Source organism: Bombina bombina, chromosome 8, assembly GCF_027579735.1.
Source record: "Bombina bombina isolate aBomBom1 chromosome 8, aBomBom1.pri, whole genome shotgun sequence".
In the NCBI taxonomy this organism is placed as follows: domain Eukaryota; kingdom Metazoa; phylum Chordata; class Amphibia; order Anura; family Bombinatoridae; genus Bombina; species Bombina bombina.
In genome coordinates, this window is record NC_069506.1 from 245,814,612 (window position 1) to 245,838,483 (window position 23,872).

General features: G+C 35.3%; 1 protein-coding gene across 1 annotated transcript; it reads left to right on the top strand.

Annotated features, from left to right (window-relative positions):
- The first annotated feature begins 2,075 nt into the window (after positions 1-2,075).
- On the top strand, positions 2,076-21,258 carry LOC128639086 (hyaluronan synthase 1-like). The gene is made up of 5 exons (XM_053691235.1): positions 2,076-2,189; positions 17,786-18,469; positions 18,878-19,103; positions 19,961-20,093; positions 20,199-21,258. The coding sequence occupies exons 2-5, from the start codon at positions 17,792-17,794 to the stop codon at positions 20,926-20,928; spliced, it is 1,767 nt and encodes a 588-aa protein (XP_053547210.1). The 5' UTR covers positions 2,076-2,189; positions 17,786-17,791; the 3' UTR covers positions 20,929-21,258.
- Positions 21,259-23,872: the final 2,614 nt, after the last annotated feature.

The following is a 23,872-nucleotide window of genomic DNA, read 5'->3' on the forward strand; positions in this document are numbered from 1 at the left end:
CCTTGAGATGGTATATTTAAAGATAATCACCCTAGATTTGGAAGCCATCTTAGCTGTATACTAATCTCAGAGATCACCTCCTGTTTAAACATTGTTTTGTGTGTACCAGTGTCTAGCAAGATATACTATTATAATCTCGCCAGTTCCCTCTTTGCTCATGAACCTACTAGAGTGGTTATGTTGTATATAGTGGTTGGTTTCCCCCCCCTATCTCTATATAGTGCTCTGGTCGTTATGATTTAGACCAGACACTTATTTCGCGGTTTCCCTCGAAAATAACCGCATTTATTAATAACATACTATATTCTTAAATTCTAATACAAATCAGAATGCAGACTATGCACTGTGATCAATCTTGGTTTGCACAATACTCTTTACAAGTTTATAAGTCTTCGCGGTTTCCCTCAAAAATGACCGCATTTATTAGCAATTTACTTTATACTCTTAAGTTTTAACACAAAACAGACTACAAAATATGCATTGTGGTTAACCTTGGCTTGTATAATACTCGTTACAAGTTCATATGTCTATTCCACTAGTCTTCACTCAAAAGTTAAACGGAGAATTTATTATGAGAGATATGTGAGGTGTGCAGTATGATATGACTGTAGGCGAAACGCACAATCAGAAGCAATATTGATGTTAACTATGCACCGTGTTCAATGAGTTCATATCGTTCCAATTATTTTCACTCATAATAATATTTGATAATGTTCAAGTTAATTAGTAACATAAAATAGAAAATTTTAGGTCTCTTTTTCATCTGTATTTACTATTTTCGATTTGCAGCAAACTGTACTTTATATGAAAATGTGGCGATTATTGTAACTCTTCTATTTTGTTTTTAATGACTATCATTTGTTTGTTGTACTGTATTTAAACCTCAATAAAAATTATTTAAAAAAAAAAAAAAAAATATTAACCCTAACCTAAATGGTCTGACTCAAATATATTTTCCTCACTCATCTACAAATGCTTCTGACCTTATTCATCTTTCTTGCCTCCAAGACTTCTCACACGCTGCTAATGTTCTTTACAGCTTCAGGCACTCTATGAATTCCACATGTTCAGAAAATCTTATCTCTCCTCTAACAAATTTTCATCCAACCCAAAATATAAACCTACCCAAGATAACGCAACAAGATTTAAAACAAGTCAATCAAGTAATTTTGCTAGAATAAATTATGAAAGCCACAGATAAAATGAAATCCGGAAAAGCACCAGGGCCTGATGGAATAACAGCAGAATTTTATAAGATAAGCAACATTGATATTGCAGAAGCATGAGGAAGATTATATAACAGATATTTTGTGGAAAACACAATGCAGTCATGCTATTTTACAGATTCAATAATATCCCTTATCCATAAAAAAGGCAAGGATCCAGAGAATATGGGGTCATACAGAACCATATCCTTGTTAAATGTAGATTATAAGATAAGAGATTTATGTTGATTATGGCAGCTAGATCTAATAAAGTAATTGGTGTATTGATAAATGAGGACCAGACTGAATTTATGACTGGAAGAAACCCCGTTAGGAATATGCACAAGGTCCTCCTCACACTAGATTATTGTTATGGCATGGCAGAGAGAGATAGAGATCATAAAAATGATTTTGCATTGATAACTATCGATGCAGAGAAAGCATTTGATTCCATCATTTGGGACCATATGAATACAGCATTGTTAAAATTTGGGTTTTCTTGAAATATTGTAGGACTAATTAATTTAATATATAATAAACCTAGGTCCAGGGCCGGCGCTTGCATATAGGCAAGCAAGGCAAACGCTTAAGGGCGCCTCAGCATGAGGGCGCAAACTGCCGGTGGTAAATCTGCAGCAGCAACTTTTTTTTTTAAGTCAGAGTCACAGTCAGTACTACTTGCGATCCGCCCCCAGACAACATTGAATTTCCTTTAGGGTACTTGGGAAATTGGGGTGCAGATTGTGCTAATACTGACTCTTGCATTTCCATATGTAGCTTTAATTCTTATAATTACAATATATTGTTTGAAAATGTTTCCCACGCGCACAGGCTGTAACAGTTCTCTGTTCAGTGCGCGCGGGCTTCTGTAGGGAAAGGTGGAGCAGTTATGAAGGAGCTACGCTGTCCTGGCTTGAAGTGGAATGAATTTGCCATTGCCAGTGTGTGTATCTCAGTCCTGATGCCGGCAGCAGACAGTCACAGGTAAAGCCTGTACATTGATAAAAAGCTGTTACTATAGAAAAAACAAAGCCTGTCCTTTAAAAGCAAATCTTTATTTAAGCAAACAGCTCAGAACCTGCACCATGGAAAATAGTTTACTTTTACTTCACTGTCTGAGCTATTTTACATGCTGCACGTTCTCAACTGTTGCTTCAATAAAGACTTTCATTTAAAGAGGCTTCGTTTTTTTCTGATGTATGGCTGCATTTTAACCTTAGTGCCATTTGTGGGAGTATCTGCTTAATGCAGCCCGAGCCCCGTGCAGAGAGATACTGTGCACTATTAAACCAAGGGAGCTGTTTATGCAGAGGGAGATTACGATCATGTAACAACTGGGAACACAAGCCCCTCATGGTAAGCAGTAAAGCAGAGGGGAGGCAGACAGGAGAGGGGGATGGTTAGGCAGAGAGTTTTGCTAGGCTGTGTGTTGTGTCTGTTCAGTTTTCACTGAAGTTTTTGCTAGTTCAGGCTGCTCAACTTACTTGGGGATATAAGATGTGAAGAGGGACTTTTAATTGAGTGACAACTTGCAAGACACAGACACTTATGCTGCACTGGATATCTGCAACAACTCCTATTTGCCTGAACCAGAAGTATGCTACTTGCTTTAGGCAGTTGAGTTGTGGCATGTTGTAAATTAATAATATTACAAAACTATGGGTGATGGCAGATATTAAACATTAAAATATGTGTGTGTATGTGTAAATATGTTTGTGTGTGTATGTATGTGTAAATATGTATGTGTAAATATGTGTGTGTATGTGTAAATATGTGTGTGTATGTGTAAGTATGTATGTGTAAATATGTGTGTGTATGTGTAAGTATGTATGTGTAAATGTGTGTGTATGTGTAAATGTGTGTGTATGTGTAAATATGTGTTTGTATGTGTGTGTATGTGTAAATATGTGTGTGTGTGTAAATATGTGTGTGTATGTGTAAATATGTGTGTAAATATGTGTGTGTGTGTGTGTGTGTGTGTGTGTGTGTGTGTGTATGTGTAAATATGTGTGTGTAAATATGTGTGTGTGTGTGTGTGTATGTGTAAATATGTGTGTGTAAATATGTGTGTGTGTGTGTGTGTGTATGTGTAAATATGTGTGTGTTTGTGTGTGTGTGTGTAAATGTGTATGTGTAAATATGTGTGTTTGTGTGTATAAATATGTATAGGTAAATATGTGTGTTTGTGTGTGTATGTGTAAATATGTATAGGTAAATGTGTGTGTTTGTGTGTATGTGTAAATATGTGTGTGTTTGTGTGTGTGTGTATGTGTAAATATGTGTGTTTGTGTGTGTATGTGTAAATATGTGTATGTATATGTAAATATGTGTTTGTGTGTGTGTATGTGTAAATATGAGTGTGTGTAAATATGTATGTGTAAGTATGTATGCATATGTGAAATTGTATGAATATGTATTTTGTGTGTAGGTAAATTTTGTTATCTGCTATGTTAAACACACATTACTAGAACATTATGTTAAGTAGCAGGGTATATCATATATATATATATATATATATATATTTTAATTTTTTCTTTGGGGGGGGGGGGCGGCAAAATGTGTCTTTGCCTGTGTAGCCAAAAATCCTAGCACCGGCCCTGCCTAGGTCTCAGTTGCTGGTAAATGATGAACTATTGCAATATATACTACTACAAAGAGGTACACGGCAGGGATGTCCCTTTTCTCCCCTCCTGTTCAATATAGCGCTAGAACCGTTAGCTGTATATTTAAGGAAAGAAATTAAAGAGATCAATATAGGTGGGAAAAAGATGGTTACATTATTATATGCAGACGATATTATGCTATTTCTTAGTGATACAAGTAGTAGTATACCAAAGGTTTTAAAAATCATTGCTGGTTATAGTAAATTTTCTGGATATAATATAAACCCAACAAAAAAGAGATTTTATGGATACATAAGACGCCTCATAGTTGCTGTAATTGTCCATTCCAAGTGAGGACATATATAAACTATCTAGGAATAAACCTTGGAAGAAACCCAAATGAATGGTATAAGCTTAATTATGTTAAAATATTTAAAAATCGAGATAAGGAATTCAATAAATGGAATATGTATTTTCTATATCTCTCTGCTAGGGTAATGATAATTAAAACAATTATTTTTCCACGCATTTTATTTTTGTTACAAAATCTAGCTATCTTTATATCAAATCAAGACATCTGCAGGTATAATAGGGTCTGTGCACAATTCATATGGGATAAAAAGAAACCCTGACTAGCGATAAATAGATTAACTTAACTACAATCTTATGGGGGATTCTCCTTACCAAATATCAGATATTACAACTGGGTAACTATGGTTAAATTTGCAACAGATCGGTTGACAGAAGGCCAATACACCACCTATTATGAAACCGAATCAAATTTAATTGCGCCCTTCAACTTAAAAGCCTTACTCCATTGTCCATATAGGCAATTACCTAGCAATATTAGCAACATGAGCACATTTGCAAATATCATCTTGGCTTGGCAGAAATATTGTAAAGCAATAGGGGTAGATTATAAATACTCATACTTCTTACCAATAAGAGGGACACCAGATTTTACTCCTGGCATATATAATCCAATCTTTAGTGATTGGAACAGGAGAAGATTAAACACTTTCGTACAATTAATTAATGAGGACAAATCTGCTATTCAGACCTTCGAAGAACTAGCCACAGAATATCAACTTCCAGCAAAATCTTTTTATGCATATTTACAAAGTAGGAGCTACATCATGAAAATAGTACAGATTAAAGGATGGGATTGGAGTATGAAGGATATAGAAGCTGGGATTAATATATTTAGAATGGGGAAGCGCTCTATTGCATTCTGGTACAAACTACTATTAACCAAAGAGGGCCAGGAATATGTGAACAAGTTGAAACAGGGACTCGATAAATATTTTCCGAATTTAACCCCACAGGACTTAAAGGGCCACTGTAAGTAAATATTTTCTATGCCTGTTACTAACTAACTACCCCAAATACACTTTTTATCAATAGCATTTCATTAACATATCTCTACCGTATTTCAGAAATCTTGTCTGCAAATTTAATTGTTTTCCAAACCCACTCCGTGGGTATCCTTTGTTCTGTACCAATCCGTTTACAATACCTAGGTTTCAAAATGGCGCTTTAAACACAAAATTATTGGTTTAAGTATTTTGAACACTCAGTGCTTAAAATAGTGGGCAGGATAACGTGACATCATCGGCGAATAAAAGATTTAACTTTTAGAACGTTATAAAACTTCGTTTTGGAGAAAATATAGGTCAGTATGTTTTAATTAATGTTTATTAACTTTAATATGTTAGTTGTTTAGCTTAAAAATTATAACAGAAAGTAATCCTTTAATGAAAAGTCTTACTCTTAAGGAAAAGGCCATAACAAGAGGGAGTCACAACTGAAAGTGATTAATACATATTACTATACTCTAGATAGATTAAATAAATGGACTCAGAATAGTAAAAAAAATAGATGTTATAAATGTAATGCTGCTAAGGTGGATATAGTACATTGCTTGTGGCACTGCCCAAAAATTAGACAGTATTGGTATAAGGTAAACTTCTGGCTGAATAACATAACCAAGCGCAGCTTCGAGCTCACCCCATTTTACATATTCTTTTTACTCTCCAATCCCATATCAACAGTTTATAAATATGGCCATTTTGGCTGCACGCAACCTGATATTCAGAGAATGGAAGTCTACTAGGGCCCAAAGTATTGCAGAGTTTGTTGAGAGCATGAAACTACAAATGATACTAGAAATGCAAGATAACAAACTACTGCAAGAAAAATACCTCAGACTATATTTCCACAAATGGCTAAAAGTTATTTTATTTTGGCTGCTGGTAACTCAAATCCAATTCATAACCCCTTTACAGAAATCGACAGAATTTTCGCTCCTCTTATTAGGAGGAGAATTGTCGCAACAGTGGAGGGAGAAAGAGAGAGGGAACGGGGGAGAAGCATAATTGTTAAGTGGTGTATTGCAGGAGGGGTCGCTGGGGAGCGGGAGTTCAGGGGAGAGGGGTTGTCCTTTTTCCTCTTTTTTCTTTTTCTCTCTCTCTTCTACCTTTAATGTTTATGTTTTATGCCTGGTTATAGCGGTAGCTGTGTCTCCATGAAAATGATAGAACGAATTGGAGCTGCGTCTTCACAATATATGTCTATTTCGCTATTTATTTATTTTTTGGGTGTTTTCTTGGGGTCTTTTTTTGTTTTGTGGTTTGTGTGTGGTCTGAAAACTTGAAAAATAAATATTAAAAAACAAAACATATATTTCTTCTTGAAAAGCATATTAATGAACCTATTATTGTTCTGGTGAGCTGTGTTGTGTTTCCTTATTTCTTAATATATACTAGCTGTGGAAAAGTATAATTAAAATAACGTTCTCATTTGCCCACTTTAAAGGGATATGAAACCCTTTTTTTTATGTCTATAAATGTGTCTTCATTCTCTTGGCATCTTTTGTTGAAAAGCAGGGATGTATGCTTAGGAGCCTGACCATTTCTGGAGAACTATATGGCAGCAGCAGTTATCGATTTGCAAGAGCACTAGATTGCAGCACTATTTCCTACCCCATGTGTAGTGTTCCCGGTGCCTACCTAGGTATATTTTCAAAACAGAATTTCATGGGAATTAAGCAAATTTGATAATAGAAGTAAATTGAATTTTTTTTTAGAATGGTGTGGTTTAACTGAATCACAAAAGAACATTGTCGGGTTTTCTATGCTATATATATATATATATATATATATATATATATATATATATATATATATATATATATATATATATATATATACATATAATATATATATACATATAATATATATATATACATATAATATATATATATATATATAATTTCTAGCCTTTTAATAGGTTAAAACATATTTTCATTCATTTTTGTAGGGTTACTTGTAAGCGCATGTGAGCATGCGCGAAACGCGTCAGATCTAGCACCCCTTGCACACTGTGATTGTGCTACATACCTTTTCTTTGAATAAATCCACTTTGGCATGGAGTTCTGTGGTTCTTCGTTTCCTTCCTGAATTTTACTTGTAAGCAAGTTTACATGTACTAGTTACATTGCCACATCAGTTACTTCAAGTGATGGTAAACTCTCCCCTTTTTAAAAACAGATCTGGAATGTTGGTGATAATTTAGATGGCGTTTAATTCATTAGTTGTAATGAAGATGCGCTATATCTTACATTTTAATATATATGAAATTAAAATACCCTGTGCTCTGCTGCCTACTTCAAAATGGTTTGAGTTGTTCTTCAATCAGAGCTTCCACATATGGCAATTTGTTGTAGCTATAACGTTGACTGGAGAACATTTTAACCCCGTAGTGACCAGAGCACTTTTCCATTTTCTGTCCGTTTGGGACCAAGGCTATTTTTACATTTTTGCGGTGTTTGTGTTTAGCTGTAATTTTCCTCTTGCTCATTTACTGTACCCACACATATTATATACCGTTTTTCTCGCCATTAAATGGACTTTCCAAAGATACCATTATTTTCATCATATCTTATAATTTATTATAAAAAAAAATTATAAAATATGAGAAAAAAGTGGAAAAAATACACTTTTTCTAACTTTGACCCCCAAAATCTGTTACACATCTACAACCACCAAAAAACACCCATGCTAAATATTTTCTAAATTTTGTCCTGAGTTTAGAAATACCCAATATTTACATGTTCTTTGCTTTTTTTACAAGTTATAGGGCCATAAATACAAGTAGCACTTTGCTATTTCCAAACCATTTTATTCAAGATTAGCGCTAGTTACATTGGGACACTGATATCTTTCAGGAATCTCTGAATATCCATTGACATGTATATATTTTTTTTTAGAAGACATCCCAAAGTATTGATCTAGGCCAATTTTGGTATATTTCATGCCACCATTTCACCGCCAAATGCGATCAAATACAAAAAATCGTTCACTTTTTCACAAACTTTCGGTTTCTCACTGAAATTATTTACAAACAGCTTGTGCAATTATGGCATAAATGGCTGTAAAATTTTCTCTGGGATCCCCTTTGTTCAAAAATAGCAGACATATATGGCTTTGGCATTGCTTTTTGGTAATTAGAAGGCCGCTAAATACCGCTGCGCACCACACGTGTATTATGCCCAGCAGTGCAGGGGTTAATTAGGGAGCTTGTAGGGAGCTTGTAGGGTTAATTTTAGCTTTAGTCTAGTGTAGCAGACAACCCAAATTATTGATCTAGGCCCATTTTGGTATATTACATGCCACCATTTCACCGCCAAATGCGATCAAATAAAAAAAAAAGTTCCCTTTTTCACAAACTTTTTGTTTCTCACTGAAATTATTTACAAACAGCTTGTGCAATTATGGCATAAATGGTTGTAAATTTTTCTCTGTGATCCCCTTTGTTCAGAAATAGCAGACACATATGGCTTTGGCGTTGCTTTTTGGTACTTAGGCCGCTAAATGCGCATCACACGTATTATGGCTAGCAGTGAAGGGGTAAATTAGGTAGCTTGTAGGGAGCTTGCAGGGTTAATTTTAGCTTTAGTGTAGAGCTTAGCCTCCCACCTGAAACATCAGACCCCCTGATCCCTCCCAAACAGCTCTCTTCCCTCCCCCACCCCACAATTGTCCCCGCCATCTTAAGTACTGGCAGAAACTCTGCCAGTACTAAAATAAAAGCTATATTTGGGCTTTTTTTTTTTAAAAGAAAAGGCATATTTACATATGCTGCTCTGTAGGACCCCCCTTTAGCCCCCAACCTGACTGATCCCCCACCAAACAGCTCTCTAACTCTCCCCCTCTGTCTTAATGGCCGCCATCTTGGGTACTGGCAGCTGTCTGCCAGTACCCAGTTTAGAATAAAATTGCTTATATTTTTTTCATTTTTCCCCTTTTCTGTAGTGTAGCTCCCTGCCCCACCAAAGACCAACCCCCCACCCCCTCCTAGATACATTCGATTTACATATTTTTTAATTCAGATACCCCTGTCTCAAACTTTTCAAACTTTGATTTTCTGTAGTGTAGCGTTCCCTCCCGCTCCCGCCCCGTGCACGCGCCCGCCCGCCGCCCCCCCCGTGCACGCGCGCGCGCCCGTGCGCGCCCCCATCGGCCCTGCCCCCGATCCCGCCCCCCTCTACATTACCCGGCCCATCGATGGCCGCCCACCCGCCTCCAAAGTCGGCTCCCACCCACCAACGATACCGGCCATCGATGTCCGGTGCAGAGAGGGCCACGGAATGGCTCTCTCTGCATCGGATGGCCATCTAGCGTTATTGCAGGATGCCTCCATATCGAGGCATCACTGCAATAACCGGAAAGCAGCTGGAAGCGAGCAGGATCGCTTCCAGCTGCTTTCCACACCGAGGACGTGCAGGGTACGTCCTCAGGCGTTAACTGCCTTTTTTTTGAGGACGTACCCTGCACGTCCTCGGTCGTTAAGGGGTTATACCTTTAACTCACAGAGAAATTGACTGTTGAAGTGGGCGGTGGAGCGTGTATTTGAATTTCATATCTAAATTATAAAGTAGGTTATAGCGCAACTTCAATAAAACTGAGGAATTTAACTCCATCTAAATTATCACTAACGTTCCAGATTTGATTTTATAAAGGCGAGAGTTTAACATCTCTTTAAATATATACAATGTATATGTTATTGAAAAGTTCAATGTAAAATCTTAATGTTGTGCAAAATGAACAATAAATAGAACTATTCTAACTCATTTCTACAACAGAACAGTAATGAGGCTTTGTCACACAAGAGAGGAGCACAGACTGCCTAAATTAGCATATGGATGACAAAAAAGGGACATCAAACTCTTTTAAACAACTTTTCAATTTACTTCTATTATGAATTGTGCTTCATTATTTTGTTATTCTTTGTTGAAAGAGCATCAGTGCACTACTGGAAACTAGCTGACCATACATAGTGAGCCAATGATAACAGGTATATATGTGCAGCCACCAATCAGCAACTATCTAGCACAGTGCTGCTCTTGAGCCTATCTAGGCATCCCTTTCAACAAAGGATACCATGAGTACAAAGCAAATTAGATATAGAAATTACAACATTTTAAAACTGTATCTGTCTGAATCATGGAAGAAAAAATTTGAGTTGCATGTCCTTTAATAGTAGTACTTATAAGTAATGGCATAAGAAGGCTTCATCTGTGATATTGGCCAGTTTTACTTTTGACAACCTTATTAATATCTTACAAATTAGCCATATCTTCTTTTACATACACTTTTGTTCATACACAGTACTGCAGAGTACAAATGCACTGGCCAATCTCTCCAGTCACTCATATTTAGTCAGAAATGTTATCATCTTTCAGCTACAAAGAAACACAGGGTAAGTATAATGTAGAAGCTTAGAAAAAGATAGAGGGGATATAGGATGGTATGATAAAGTAGTATGTTAGCTGTATTAGTATAACAAAGCAGTTCTAAATATTTCTCTTTTAAATCTTCACTGTTTGTGTGGGTTTGTTTAAAGGCTCCTCCCCAGGTAGCATGAGCGAGAATGACAATATACAATTAACTTTAACTACCATGTGGAAGAGTGCGGTCACAGCATTCTCCTGAGCGTTAAAGGGACAGTCAAGTCCCAAAAAAACTTTCATGTTTCAAATAGGGCATGTAATTTTAAACAACTTTCCAATTTACTTTTATCACCAATTTTTCTTTGTTCTCTTGGTATTCTTAGTTGAAATCTAGGAAGGCTCATATGATAATTTCTAAGCCCTTGAAGGCTGCCTCTAATCACATGCTTTTGTATTTGCTTTTCACAACAGGGGAGAGCTAGTTCAGGTAAACCCTATAGATAACATTGTGAGCACGCCCGTGGATTGTGGCAGACACTGCACTAATTGGCTAAAATGCAAGTCAATAGATAATAAATAAAATGTCATGTGATCAGGGGGCTGACAGGAAATGCTTAGATACAAAGTAATCACAGAGCTAAAAAGTGTATTATTATAACTGTGTTGGTTATGCAAAACTGGGGAATGGGTAATAAAGGGATTATCTATCTTTTAAAACAACAACAATTCTGGTGTTGACTGTCCCTTTAAGTTGTAACTGCCTAAACATCATACCTCACATCATAGATCTGAAAGATGATTTTGACTCTAAAGCACATGTTTTTCTATGGACACATAATTTTGTATGAGCATTGCTTGATAAACCAATTGGACACAGATTAGGAATATATGGCATAATGGGGTGTTGTGTCACAGCATTATAAACACACAAAGATGAACAGTGGCACTACTTAGACTTTTCCTCTTGTAATGAGTCAAAATCAGAGGTAAGAGTTAGATTAATTCTACAGTATGTTAGAGGAAATGGTGCTTGTGCACAAATATAAATATATACACAAAGGAAGAATGTTATAAAGGATACCAGACTGCCCAAAGTATGCACTTGCAGCACTCTAGGTCTGAACTAAAGATTGGGATTCCGTAGCAGGATATTAATATCCTGCTACGGAATCCCAATCTTTAGTTCAGACCTAGAGTGCTGCAAGTGCATACTTTGGGCAGTCTGGTATCCTTTATACCATTCTTCCTTTGTGTAAGTGTCACAGCATTAGTCTGATGGGTAATTGGATACCATGGCTTCAGGAGTCAATCAAAACAGTCTAATAGGCTACTTCATGTCATTGTAAAGAGTAAAATAAGGATAAGGGAATATTTTACTGCCCAAATGTGTTGCAGGCTGTGTGCAAATTGCAGAACGTGCTGGATTCTATTCTGCAGTTTGCGTAAGCATGGAATTACAATTTTAATTAAAGGGATATAAAATAGTCTGTTTCATTGTTGTAATAATAATAAAAAAACAGAAACACTAAGCAGTGGCTTAAATTTAAAGGGACACTGTACCCAACATTTTTCTTTCGTGATTCAGATTGAGCATGAAATTTTAAGCAACTTTCTAATTTACTCCTATTATCAAATTTTCTTCATTCTCTTGGTATCTTTATTTGAAATGCAAGAATGTAAGTTTAGATGCCTGCCCATTTTTGATGAACAACCTGGGTTGTCCTTGATGATTCGTGGATAAATTCATCCACCAATTAAAAAGTGCTGTCCAGAGTACTGAAACAAAAAAAAAGCATAGATGCCTTCTTATTCAAATAATGATAGCAAGAGAACAAAGAAAAATTGATAATAGGAGTAAATTAGAAAGTTGGTTAAAATTGCATGCTCTTTCTGAATTACAAAAGAAAAAAATTGGGTTCAGTGTCCTTTTAATATAAATTTTAAAGATTTTACCTTTTATTTATTTAATTTTAATTAATTTGTGCAGTGCTGCTGCTGGCACAGCTCGACAAGGGGACTGGAGTCTACAGGAAGACATATCTAGCGTGATGTTATAAATCTTCTAGAGTAAGATGAGCAGATTTACTATTTTTAGAATGCTTGAGAAACAAGAAGCCCCTGTGCCCATCCACAGAAAGTTGGACAAGTTTGCTCCCTTATCTAGCTGCAGACAGTGGCTAAATTGAGAATGTTTGTGCTCATTTGGCAACAATAAAACAAGTAAGTTGTTTACCATAATCTGTTTATGTTTTATATATATATATATATATAACAGAGTGGAGTTGTCCTGTGAGAACCTTAATCACATAAGTGTATCTTTAAATAGATCTTACACATATGACACAAAATATCAAAACGTTTCTCAGATTTGAAAGAAAATATGAGACATTGCTCTACTGTTACATGTGTCATGTTGTTTATAAATATTTGTCTTTTAATCATTGCCTGTAAAGCTTTAAACTGTCAACTTTGTTACAAGAAACAATGGCTTCTCTTTCCAAATGTAGCTAATCGCATTTAGTTGCAGGCATCAAATTATATTACATTGTTTGCGAAAACACCACTATATATATATATTTTATTTTTTTTAAATAGCTATTTATTTAAACAACTTGACTGGCAATCGGTCTGCTATAAATTCTGTCACTAGTGGACAAATCATTTAATCACATTAGAGGCTTTTGTTCTGGTTTGGAGTCAGGAGTTTTGTTGTCTAATAAATAAAGTTCAGGTGCACGTCTCAGTGAGTTTTTCTATTGTCTTGTGTCCCACACAAATACACTTTCATTATTACAGCACCCATAAGTGACACCTCCCAGCAGACACATCACACCCACCCTTCATTAACATCAGCTCTGGAGCCTCACCTCTCTGCCTACGTGGACCCCCCTGTGCCAGACCAAAGACATTTATAAAGAGATTCATATGCAAAACAACGCTTGTGTCAACATATGTATGTATTCCCCAAAGCTCCTGATGTTGTCATGTAAATGACTTTAGTAACAGGCAAACATTCACAATAGCTATTTTTTATAAATTAATTTAAAAATAATGAATTTAGTATTTTGGGGATCTGATTTAATATGATCGCTATTTCCTAGTATAATGAACTTGTATTTTATATTAATAGAATGGCTCACATGTAGTTAAATACATGTTTCTATATATGTAATGAATCTAAAAGTGTTTATAAAAGATGGGTTTAGAAATAGGAGACTACAGTAAAATATTCTAATATACAATTCTGATAGTTTTAATGAGCTCTCATGGGCAGATATGATGTATACCCAAATATTAGAAACTACTTCAAGCAATGGGCAGAATAAAGATACCTTATTTGCTTCTCTGCCAACAAAACTTTCTATAAGAAATATAATTGTATTCTTCTTCTTAGTGCAGATTATTACACTCAATATTATATAGCCACACTAGATTGTGAGCTTATTTTTATATTGAGTATTCATTCAATGTAACATTTTCTTCTTGAAATTTGTTTCTTGTAATTATTGTTTATTATTTCGTTCTTGTATTTATTTCTTATAATTTGTTTTTAACTATACACAGATATTAAATCCAGAAAAGTATTATCATGAATATACAATGTGCTATTGTTGTGATACAGAACATTTTAAAATTGCTTACATTTATTTTAAACTACCAGGAAGTGCTCCCCCCATGATCTAGAGAGAGATTGCTCATTGGCTGAAAATGACAACCCCACAAAACCAATGTAATACATTTAAAAACATATTTTACCTGCAATAAAGTTAATAACTAATATATATTTAATGCAGCTTTTCAAATTAAAGAATATCTTGTGCGGTGTTTTATTTAAAGGTGCTTTTCAATGCTTTTCAATTATTACTGACAACAAAGGGTTAAACAAGTAATCAACGCAAGAGACTCACACAACATACACAAGTAATAGTAATATGCTTAAAGGGACAGTCTACTTGAACATTTTTATTGTTTAACAAGTTTTGCATCTCCAAAACAGTTATATTAATTTACTTTTTACCTCTGATTAGCTTGTATATAAGCCTCTGCAGACTGCCCCCTTATCTCAGTGCTTTTAAAAAGACTTTTATTTTAGCTATGTTATCTAAATGACACACATGAACTAGCGCAGTCTAACTGTCAAAAACTGTCCAAATGTACTGAGATAAGAGGCGGTTTTCAACAGTTTACAAATCAGTTTGAGCCTGCATAGGTTTAGCGTTCAAAAACGAAAACCAAGAGAACAAAGCAAATTTGATGAGTAAAGAAAATTGGAAAGTTGTTTAAAATTGCATGCCCTATCTGAATCATGAAATAGCTTAATTTTGACTAGACTGTCCCATTAACTTTAGGGATTGTTAGTAATGTACCAACTGTATGTTATATTGGGGAAGTGAATAAACATTACCAAATTATCTTTTAGTCCATTTGTTGTTTCATCTACTTTGATTTAGCAATATTTATAAATATATATACTATGGAAATTTTTTGCTCATACACCACATTTGTGTGTGTGTGTATATATACTGTGTATATATATATATATATATATATATATATATATATATATATATATATATATATACATATATATATATATATATATATATATATATATATATACATATATATATATATATATATATATATATATATATATATATATATATATATATATATATATATATATATATATATATATATACATATACACACACACACAGAATTTGGCGGTGCTATACAAATAAATGATAATAATAATAGAGTATAGCACAGGTTATTTTCATTGCTGAATTCAATGACTGGACCAGCCTTTGGCAGCCACCCCTTTACTCCAGATGGGGGTAGTTAATTAGGGGCGTGGCTTATGTGAGCACAAATAATTAAAAGGCCAGGTAAACTACACAAACCCATTCCTTATTCCCTTCCATAGGCATCTGAAGAACTTGCAGGATGGTTCCTGGTTTGGTGAGTGTACATTAATACTGAATGCTGGAAATTACATCTAGGCTCTGTTTATTGGTATAGGGGTCAGTAAAGGTTTAGCCATTTATCTGTATTTAAAATTCAGAGGACTGGTAACTTTCTTTCTCTTAACTTTTTACATATTACGGTCGTTAGTCTGATAGTTTTCCATCCTTATCCGTTTAATTCCAGCTACATATCTGGAATTATAGAAAAGCATCTGCTATATTTATTTTGGTAGGTTGTTTCAATTTTGATTTAAAAAAAATAATTTGTATTGCTGAGATCTCTGCGGAAGCTTACATTTGTTCTAAAGTTTTGTAAAATAACTATATTTTAAAAAGTTGTTACTATGAATTTAAAGGGACAGCCAGGTCAAAATTAAACTTTCATGATTCAGATAGGGCCTGTTATTTTAAACAACTTTCCAATTTGCCTTATCTTGATAATGTTGAAAGCTAAATCTAGGTAGGCTCCTAAACTGATTTAAGATGTTGAAGGTTGCCTCTTATCTCAGTGCATTTTGAAAGGGTTTTTTTTTTTTTTTTTCCACCGACATTGCTAGTTCATGCATCATACAGATAAGTGTGCTCCTGTGGAGTTAGCACTGACTAACTAAAGTGTAAAATAAGACCAAGTAATCAGTTATAACGGTGATCGTTAAGCAAAACTGGGGAATGGTAATTAACAATTCAAGTAAACTGTTACTCTAAAATTGCTTCATTCTCATGTTCTTCTTTGTTAAAGATAGCTGTACATGACAGGAAATTGTTCTGCCCTAGTGCTTTTGCTAATGTGAAACTGCTGCCATGTAAGACTGAAGACACATGCTTTTCAACAAAGGATAAGAAAACTAAGAGTTTGATAATAGATGTAAACCGCAAAATTGTATGTGATATCTGAATCGTGACACTTCTTGAGTTTTATATCCCCTCAAGCTTAAAGGGATACTAAACCCATTTTTTTTCTTTCATAATTCAGATAGAGCATGAGATTTTAAGCACCTTTCTAATTTACTCCTATTATAAATTTTTCTTTGTTCTCATGCTTTCTTGATTTGAAAAAGCAGTACTGTAAGCTTTAGAGCCAGACCATTTTTTGTTCAGCACATGGGTAGCACTTGCTGATTTGTGGCTAAATGTAGCAAACCAATCAGCAGCTCTACCAAGGTGCTGAACTAAAAAATGGGCCGGCTCCTAACCTTTTATTACTGCTTTTTCAAATCAAGATAACACGAGAACAAAGAAAAATTGATAATAGGAGTAAATTAGAGCATGGAATTTTAAGCAACTTTCTATCTGAATCATGAAAGAAAACATGTGGGGTTAGTATCCCTTTAAAGGGACATAAAACATGTGTATGTTAGTATCCCTTTAAGGGGACATAAAACATGTGTATGTAAATTTGCTGAAAGGTTTATCTAGGAAAGCTCAGAAGAAGCAAAGAACCTAGGTTCTAGCTGCGTAAAGGTGGCTATATATATATATATATATATATATATATATATATATATATATATATATATATATATATATATATATATATATATATATATATATATATATATATATATATATATATATATATATATTTATCTCCACCTTTACGCAGCTAGAACCTAGGTTCTTTGCTTCTTCTGAGCTTTCCTAGATAAACCTTTCAGCAAATTTAATGCAATGGGAATTTTATAAAATCCCGTGATAGTTCTAGATAATGAAAAATATATATATTTTTTTTTATGTCCCTTTAGTAAAACCCTATTAGTTTAAGTTCAGACAGTTACAAGGTTATGTTCTTTTCAAACGAGCCTTTCCTGCGTGTCTATCTCAACAAATTAAAGGGACATGAAACTCCAAAAAATTATTTCATGATTCAGATAGAGAATACAACTTTCCAATTTACTTCTATTACTTATTTGCTTTCTTCTCTTATCCTTTGCTGAAGGGTTTATCTAGGCAGGCCCAGCAGAGAACCTAGGTTCTAGCTGTTAATTGGTGGCTGCATATCTATCAATTGTGATTGGCTCACCAATGTGTTCAGTTAGAAAACATTAGTACATTGCTGCTCCTTCAACAAATACCAAGAGAATGAAACACATTAGAAATAGAAGTCAATTAGAAAGGGTGGTTTTTTTTTATTTTTATTTTTTTTTATTCTGAGCCATGAAAGAAAAAATGTGTTTCATGTCCCTTAAGTGTCCCAGTAAACGGTTAACATTCTAATGGCTTGCAAGTGAAATATGCAATATGTTTGTATTTAATAACAAATGTATTTCTTGTGTGCAGGAAGCCATGGAGAACCCTACAGGTCCTGAAAATCCCAAAAACGTACAACTTAAATTCTCCTTGGGCAGACAAATATTCGTCTACTGCTTTGCTGTAGTACTTCTTGCTGTTATCACTACAGCATATGTGGTGGAATACCAGCTAGTCCAGGACCACACCCTATTAATCTCTATTGGGCTTTATGGAGTGTTGATGGTACTCCACCTTCTTCTCCAGAGTTTTTTTGCCACTCTGGAATTATGGAAAATAAAGAGAAGTAACCGGGAATGCAGCTTTCAGAAGACCGTGGCCCTAACCATTGCTGGCTATCAGGAGGACCCAGAGTACCTGAGACAATGTCTAGAATCCTGTAGGTATGTCAAATATCCAAAGGACAAACTAAAGATCATCTTTGTCATAGATGGGAACTCAGAAGATGATGCATACATGATGGAAATGTTCAAGGATGTCTTCCATGGAGAAGATGTTGGAACCTATGTCTGGGAAAGGAATTATCACACAGCTACACAGCCACAGGAACCCGGGCAAGAAACAGAACTTCTGAAGGAGGACCCTGGGGGGAAAATGGTGGAAGAGCTGGTCCAGACAAAACGCTGTGTGTGCATCATGCAGCAGTGGGGTGGAAAAAGAGAGGTGATGTACACTGCTTTCAGAGCGCTTGGGGACACTGTGGACTATATTCAGGTAAGTGAAGGTTATCAACCCCACTGGGTAACTCCATCTGTTTTGATTTGCCTCTGTGTGCTACATAATACGAGTTCTAATAGGCTAACTAGTAGCCATACAGGCAATATACAGTCCTGCACCTGTTCCCTTTACAGCACATTTATCCACCCTCTTTTAGTTTAAACAAAACCAATATGTTGTTGACTCATGTTCTCAAGTTGTATTCTAAAACCTCTGAATATAGGGTCTGAAATTTCAGCAAATGGGCAACTGATTCCTAGGTGAAAAATGCAAAATCATCCATTTACGCTTAGTGCAATTTATAGATAATTTGCTTTTGAAACGCACCGCACACGATTCTGCATAAAACAATAGTGTTAAGCTTTCAGCATTATACGTTGTATTGCATATAATATTTTATTTTAGGTTTGCGATTCTGACACAAAGATGGATGAATTGGCCACTGTTGAAATGGTAAAGGTCCTGGAGTCCAATGAGCTGTATGGGGCTGTGGGAGGAGATGTCAGGATTCTAAATCCCTATGATTCCTTTATCAGCTTCATGAGCAATCTGAGATACTGGATGGCATTTAATGTTGAAAGAGCCTCACAATCGTATTTTGACTGTGTATCCTGCATCAGTGGGCCTCTAGGTAAGGAATGAGAGTTTCAAATGTGCTCTAGCTATAAAGCACTATATTATGACCTATGTATGCTGTAACTACATCCGTAAGTGCAGTAGAGACAGTTCATGGATAATCAACTTAAAGGGACTGTTTACAAAAAATGTTTTCCTCTTTAATTTGTTCTAAATGATCCATTTTGGCTGCTGGAGTGTAGTAATTTGTTAACAAGTAATTCCTTTTGCCTATAAAAATAGATGATTTAGCATGTGGTATACCCATCTGTACTGAAACCTTCTGGTCTTAAAGGGACATAAAACCCACTTTTTTTTTTTTTCTTTTTTTTTTTTTTTTTTTTTTTTTGGATCGGAGATTACAATTTTAAACATTCCAGTTTACTTTTATTACATTTTCTCCATACTTCTATCTACAGCATATTTTACATGAACAGTTTTTCAATAAAGGATATTAAGGGAATTAAGCATATTAGATGAGAGATGTGTAATGTTTAAAATTGCATGCTGTTTCTAAATCCCTGAGGGGTATAAAATTGGATTTCAAGTCCCTTTTTAAAAACAAGCAATGGAAATGCAGCCAGCATAAGAAATAACTCATGGTGCAATTGTTCTCTCTAGGTATTGGGCCTTGTATTATAAACAAAAGGAATAAAGTGTGTGTACAGAAATTGATAACATAATGAGAGAATTTTTACCTGCAAGCTCAACTCCTTGTAATAGGCTGTGGCTTCAAAGCACAAAACCAGAAATTTCATATACAAAAGTGCACTTTTTCATATGGGTAAAGCAATTATATAATATGTACTGTGCCTTAAATCTGGAAGGGTCTGGCAGTCCTGCTAGTAATACCAATTTTATTATTTTTCCCAGGTATGTATCGGAATGACTTGCTTCAAACCTTTTTGGATGCCTGGCACAGTCAGAAGTTTCTGGGAACCTACTGCACACTGGGTGATGATAGACATTTAACTAACAGGATGCTCAGTCTGGGATATGGCACAAAGTAAGTACTGTGTGTGGTAGATTAAGTCCAGTAGACAAAGTCGAGATTGTTTTAGGTTGACTAATTTTTTTTTTTTTTTTTTTTTATTTTCCCTCTCAAATCTAGGTATACACCCAAATCTCGAGCATTCTCTGAGAGCCCTTCTCAGTTCTTAAGGTGGTTGAATCAGCAGACCCGCTGGACCAAGTCTTATTTTCGGGAATGGCTATATAACGCTAAGTGGTGGCACAAGCATAGCCTGTGGATGACCTATGAATCGGTGGTAACTGGCGTTTTCCCTTTCTTTGTCACTGTAACTATCATCCGACTCTTCTATGCTGGAAGCTTGTGGAATATTGTGTGGCTCCTTCTCTGCATCCAGTTCATAGCAGTCTGCAAATCCCTATATGCCTGCTGGCTCCGTGGAAATATGATCATGATTCTTATGTCTCTTTACTCCATGCTTTACTTGTGTGGCCTTCTCCCTAGCAAATATTTTGCCATTGTGACCATGAACAAGTCCAGCTGGGGAACATCTGGGCGTAAGAAGATTGTTGGTAATTACATTCCTCTCCTACCTCTGTCAATATGGGCACTCATTCTGCTTGGTGGAGTCTCCTTAAGTGTTTATAGAGACTCTGTTAAGGACTGGAACACCCCACAGCAGCAAGAAGAGATGTTTTACCTAATGTATGGTGCACTGATATATGCAAGCTACTGGGCTCTCATGGCTCTAATTTATTGGGTCTGGGTCAAACGGTGCTGCAGAAAGAGGTCTCAGAAAGTTACACTCATTTATGATATACCTGACCCAATGCACATGCCTGACCAAATGCACACCCAGGAGACCGTATAGGGATGTCTTGTATATTAACAGTGGTAACTTCTCATATTGAGAGTCACTCAAGGGTTTTTTAACGCATTTTAGAATTTGTTTTATTTTTAAGGTGTACAATGTTGGATGTCCTAAAACATCCAAATAAGCAAACACTCCCTGTGTAATTATTGTAACCTAGTTTTATGTGACCAAAAATTTCAGGCTCAGTCATAGTTTTGAGCGTGGTATATTTTATTGCTTCTTGTAAATATATGTATTTTGTATTGTCCGTTTTCAGGGCTATTGTATTGCTTGTCATTGTGCAATATTGTCTAATTTGCAAAGCATTAAAGTCCTTTATAACATCAATTCTTGTATGTTATTGGAAATTTAACTTTCATACGTGACATGTTCTTGGAGTTAAACATTTTTATCACTATAATCCCAGTTGGGGGGGGGAGAGAGAGACTAGTAAATTATATAATTTGCTAGATTGTCTTCCTAAACATAGTGAGAGTACCAGAAATCTACGGAGAGGAATGTCAGCTTATAAACTTGGAGAAATTCCCAGTGTTAACAGTGTATAGTAAGAGTGGTTTTGTGCAGTAAATATTTTCAGCTATAACTGCAAAAATATGACCTAGCACATATAATGGGAACCTAGGCATAGATAGAAGAATAAAGTCCGGTATGGAAAAAATATTGTATGTATATATGAAAATTGACTATGACCGTCCTTCACATACAGAAATGTAGGGAACGCCCTTTGGAGAAGCAAAGCAAAATCTGTATTTCGAATATTTCACTAGGGATCTCAGTGCTGGAGGATCATTTTGGAATATCTCACCTGAGCGGAGGGATTTTGCATATCAAGCCTAATTATTTGAATTTGGTATACAGAGACAATATAAAGAATCATGTGTGTATGTAGACATAAATAAAATAAGGATTTGATTGATAAATTAAGAATCTGGTTTCCCTGCAAGCTCAACCCATTTTAATGGGTGTGGATTTAAAGAACAAAACGGCAATCTCATATACACAAATAAACCTAAATAAGTAATTTCTCATACATTTTATACTCTGTAGCTGATATAACAAGCCATTAGAAACACATTAAGGGAACCACTTTTACAGTAAACTTTGCCTTTAAAGTGACAGTGTACTGTTAAAATACTCTCCCCTTTAATGTGTTCAGTTATTCATTTTACCTTTTGGAGCATATGAAATTGTTTACAAATAAACCCTTTACCTTTATTTTGACATTTGAAATAGCTGATTCAAATTCTATCAGCCAATCGGAATTAAGGTAGAAAAATCTGGCTGATTCAGTCAGCCAATCAGATTCAAGTTCAATATTAACTATTTAATAGCTATTGTACCTAGTTAAAATAAATACCAAGTTACCTGTAAAATAAAAACCCTAAAATAGCTACAATTTAATTATTAATTATATTGTAGCTATCTTAGGGTTTATTTTATAGGTAAGTATTTAGATTTAAATAGGAATATTTTAATTAATATTAGATTTATTTTAATAAGAATTTAGTTAGGGATGTTAGAGTTATTATACTTTCTATATATAATAGAATAACGATATTAACCCTAATATAATTAGGGTTAATATATAATAACTATATTAACCCTAGTATAATTAGGGTTAATATAGCTGGTGGCGGTGTAGGGGGATTAAATTAGGGGTTAATAGTTTTAATATAGCTGGCGGTGGTGTTAGGGGCTCTCATTAGGGGGTAATTAATGTAGATGGCGGCGGGGTAGGAGCTCACATTAGGGGGTAATATAGATAATGTAGGTGGTGGCGGGGTCCGGGAGCGGCTGTTTAGGGGTTAATACATTTTTTTTATTGTTAGGATAGTGAGGGGGGATAGAGGGTTAGACGTGTCGGGCTATGTTTGGGAGGCGTGTTACAGTATGGGAGATTTAATAATTTAGTCAGGTTTTGTAGGCGCCGGCAGTTTCTAAAGTGCTGTCACTGGCGACTCCAGAAATTTACTTAATTTACATAATAAGCAGATTTCTGGACATCACTGGTTTATCAGACTTATGGCACTTTAGCATCTGACGGAGCCGTATATAGGATAGCTCGAGTTGCGAGCTGAAACTACGGGCAGCGGGGGTTCCCTCGCTTGTGCCGCAAACTACGATCTTTATCGGATCGCGCCCCAGGTCGGAGATAGAGGGTGGAGCAGTGTTATTGAGAGCTTTAAAAGTTAAAGTCAGGATTTTGTTTTATTCTGGAGGTTAGAGGAAGCCAGAGAGGTGCAGCAGATGAGTTACGTGTAAGGAAGAAGCATTTATTATGGATTGTAAGGGAGATAGACGGCAGCTAGGGAGGCTGGATAGGATGGAGTTGCAGTAGTCAAGGTGGGAAATAATTAGAGAGTGGTCTTATTTGAGTATTGTGTGAAGAAGTGGCAAATTTTGGAGATGTTTTTAAGGTGACCAAAGACTGATTTCCCTGAAAGCTCTGACCATTTTAATGGGTTGTGGTGTCAAAGATAAAAAGCAATTATTTCATACACCAAGATAAATCTAAATGAGCAATTCCTCATACATCTTATACTTTGCTGCTGGTATAACAAGTAACTGGAAACACATTAAGGGGAAAACCAATTTTACAGTACACTGTCCCTTTAAGGTGAATTAATTTTCATCAACAATCATGATAGAAAAAGCATTCTTTGCAATTGTAGTAAGTATAATAGGTAGTTCAGGTGAGTGTTTTTGTTTGTATATATATATATATATATATATATATATATATATATATATAGCTATTAGATTGTGATTAGAAAATATATGGCTGTTTAATTACTTGTTTCATAAATTGTTTAATTAACTAGGCTGAATCTGATCTAAACCACCTCAAAGGGACATGAAACCCTAATATTTTCTTTTATGACTGAGATAGAACATAATTTTTAACAACATTCCAATTTATTTCTATTATCATATTTGCTTC

Coding starts and splice junctions, on each gene's coding strand:
- LOC128639086 (XM_053691235.1), top strand. CDS start 17,792: ATGGAGAACCCTACAGGTCCTGAAAATCCCAAAAACGTACAACTTAAA. Junction 18,470..18,877: donor ACACTGTGGACTATATTCAG/GTAAGTGAAGGT, acceptor ATTTTATTTTAG/GTTTGCGATTCTGACACAAA. Junction 19,104..19,960: donor CTGCATCAGTGGGCCTCTAG/GTAAGGAATGAG, acceptor TATTTTTCCCAG/GTATGTATCGGAATGACTTG.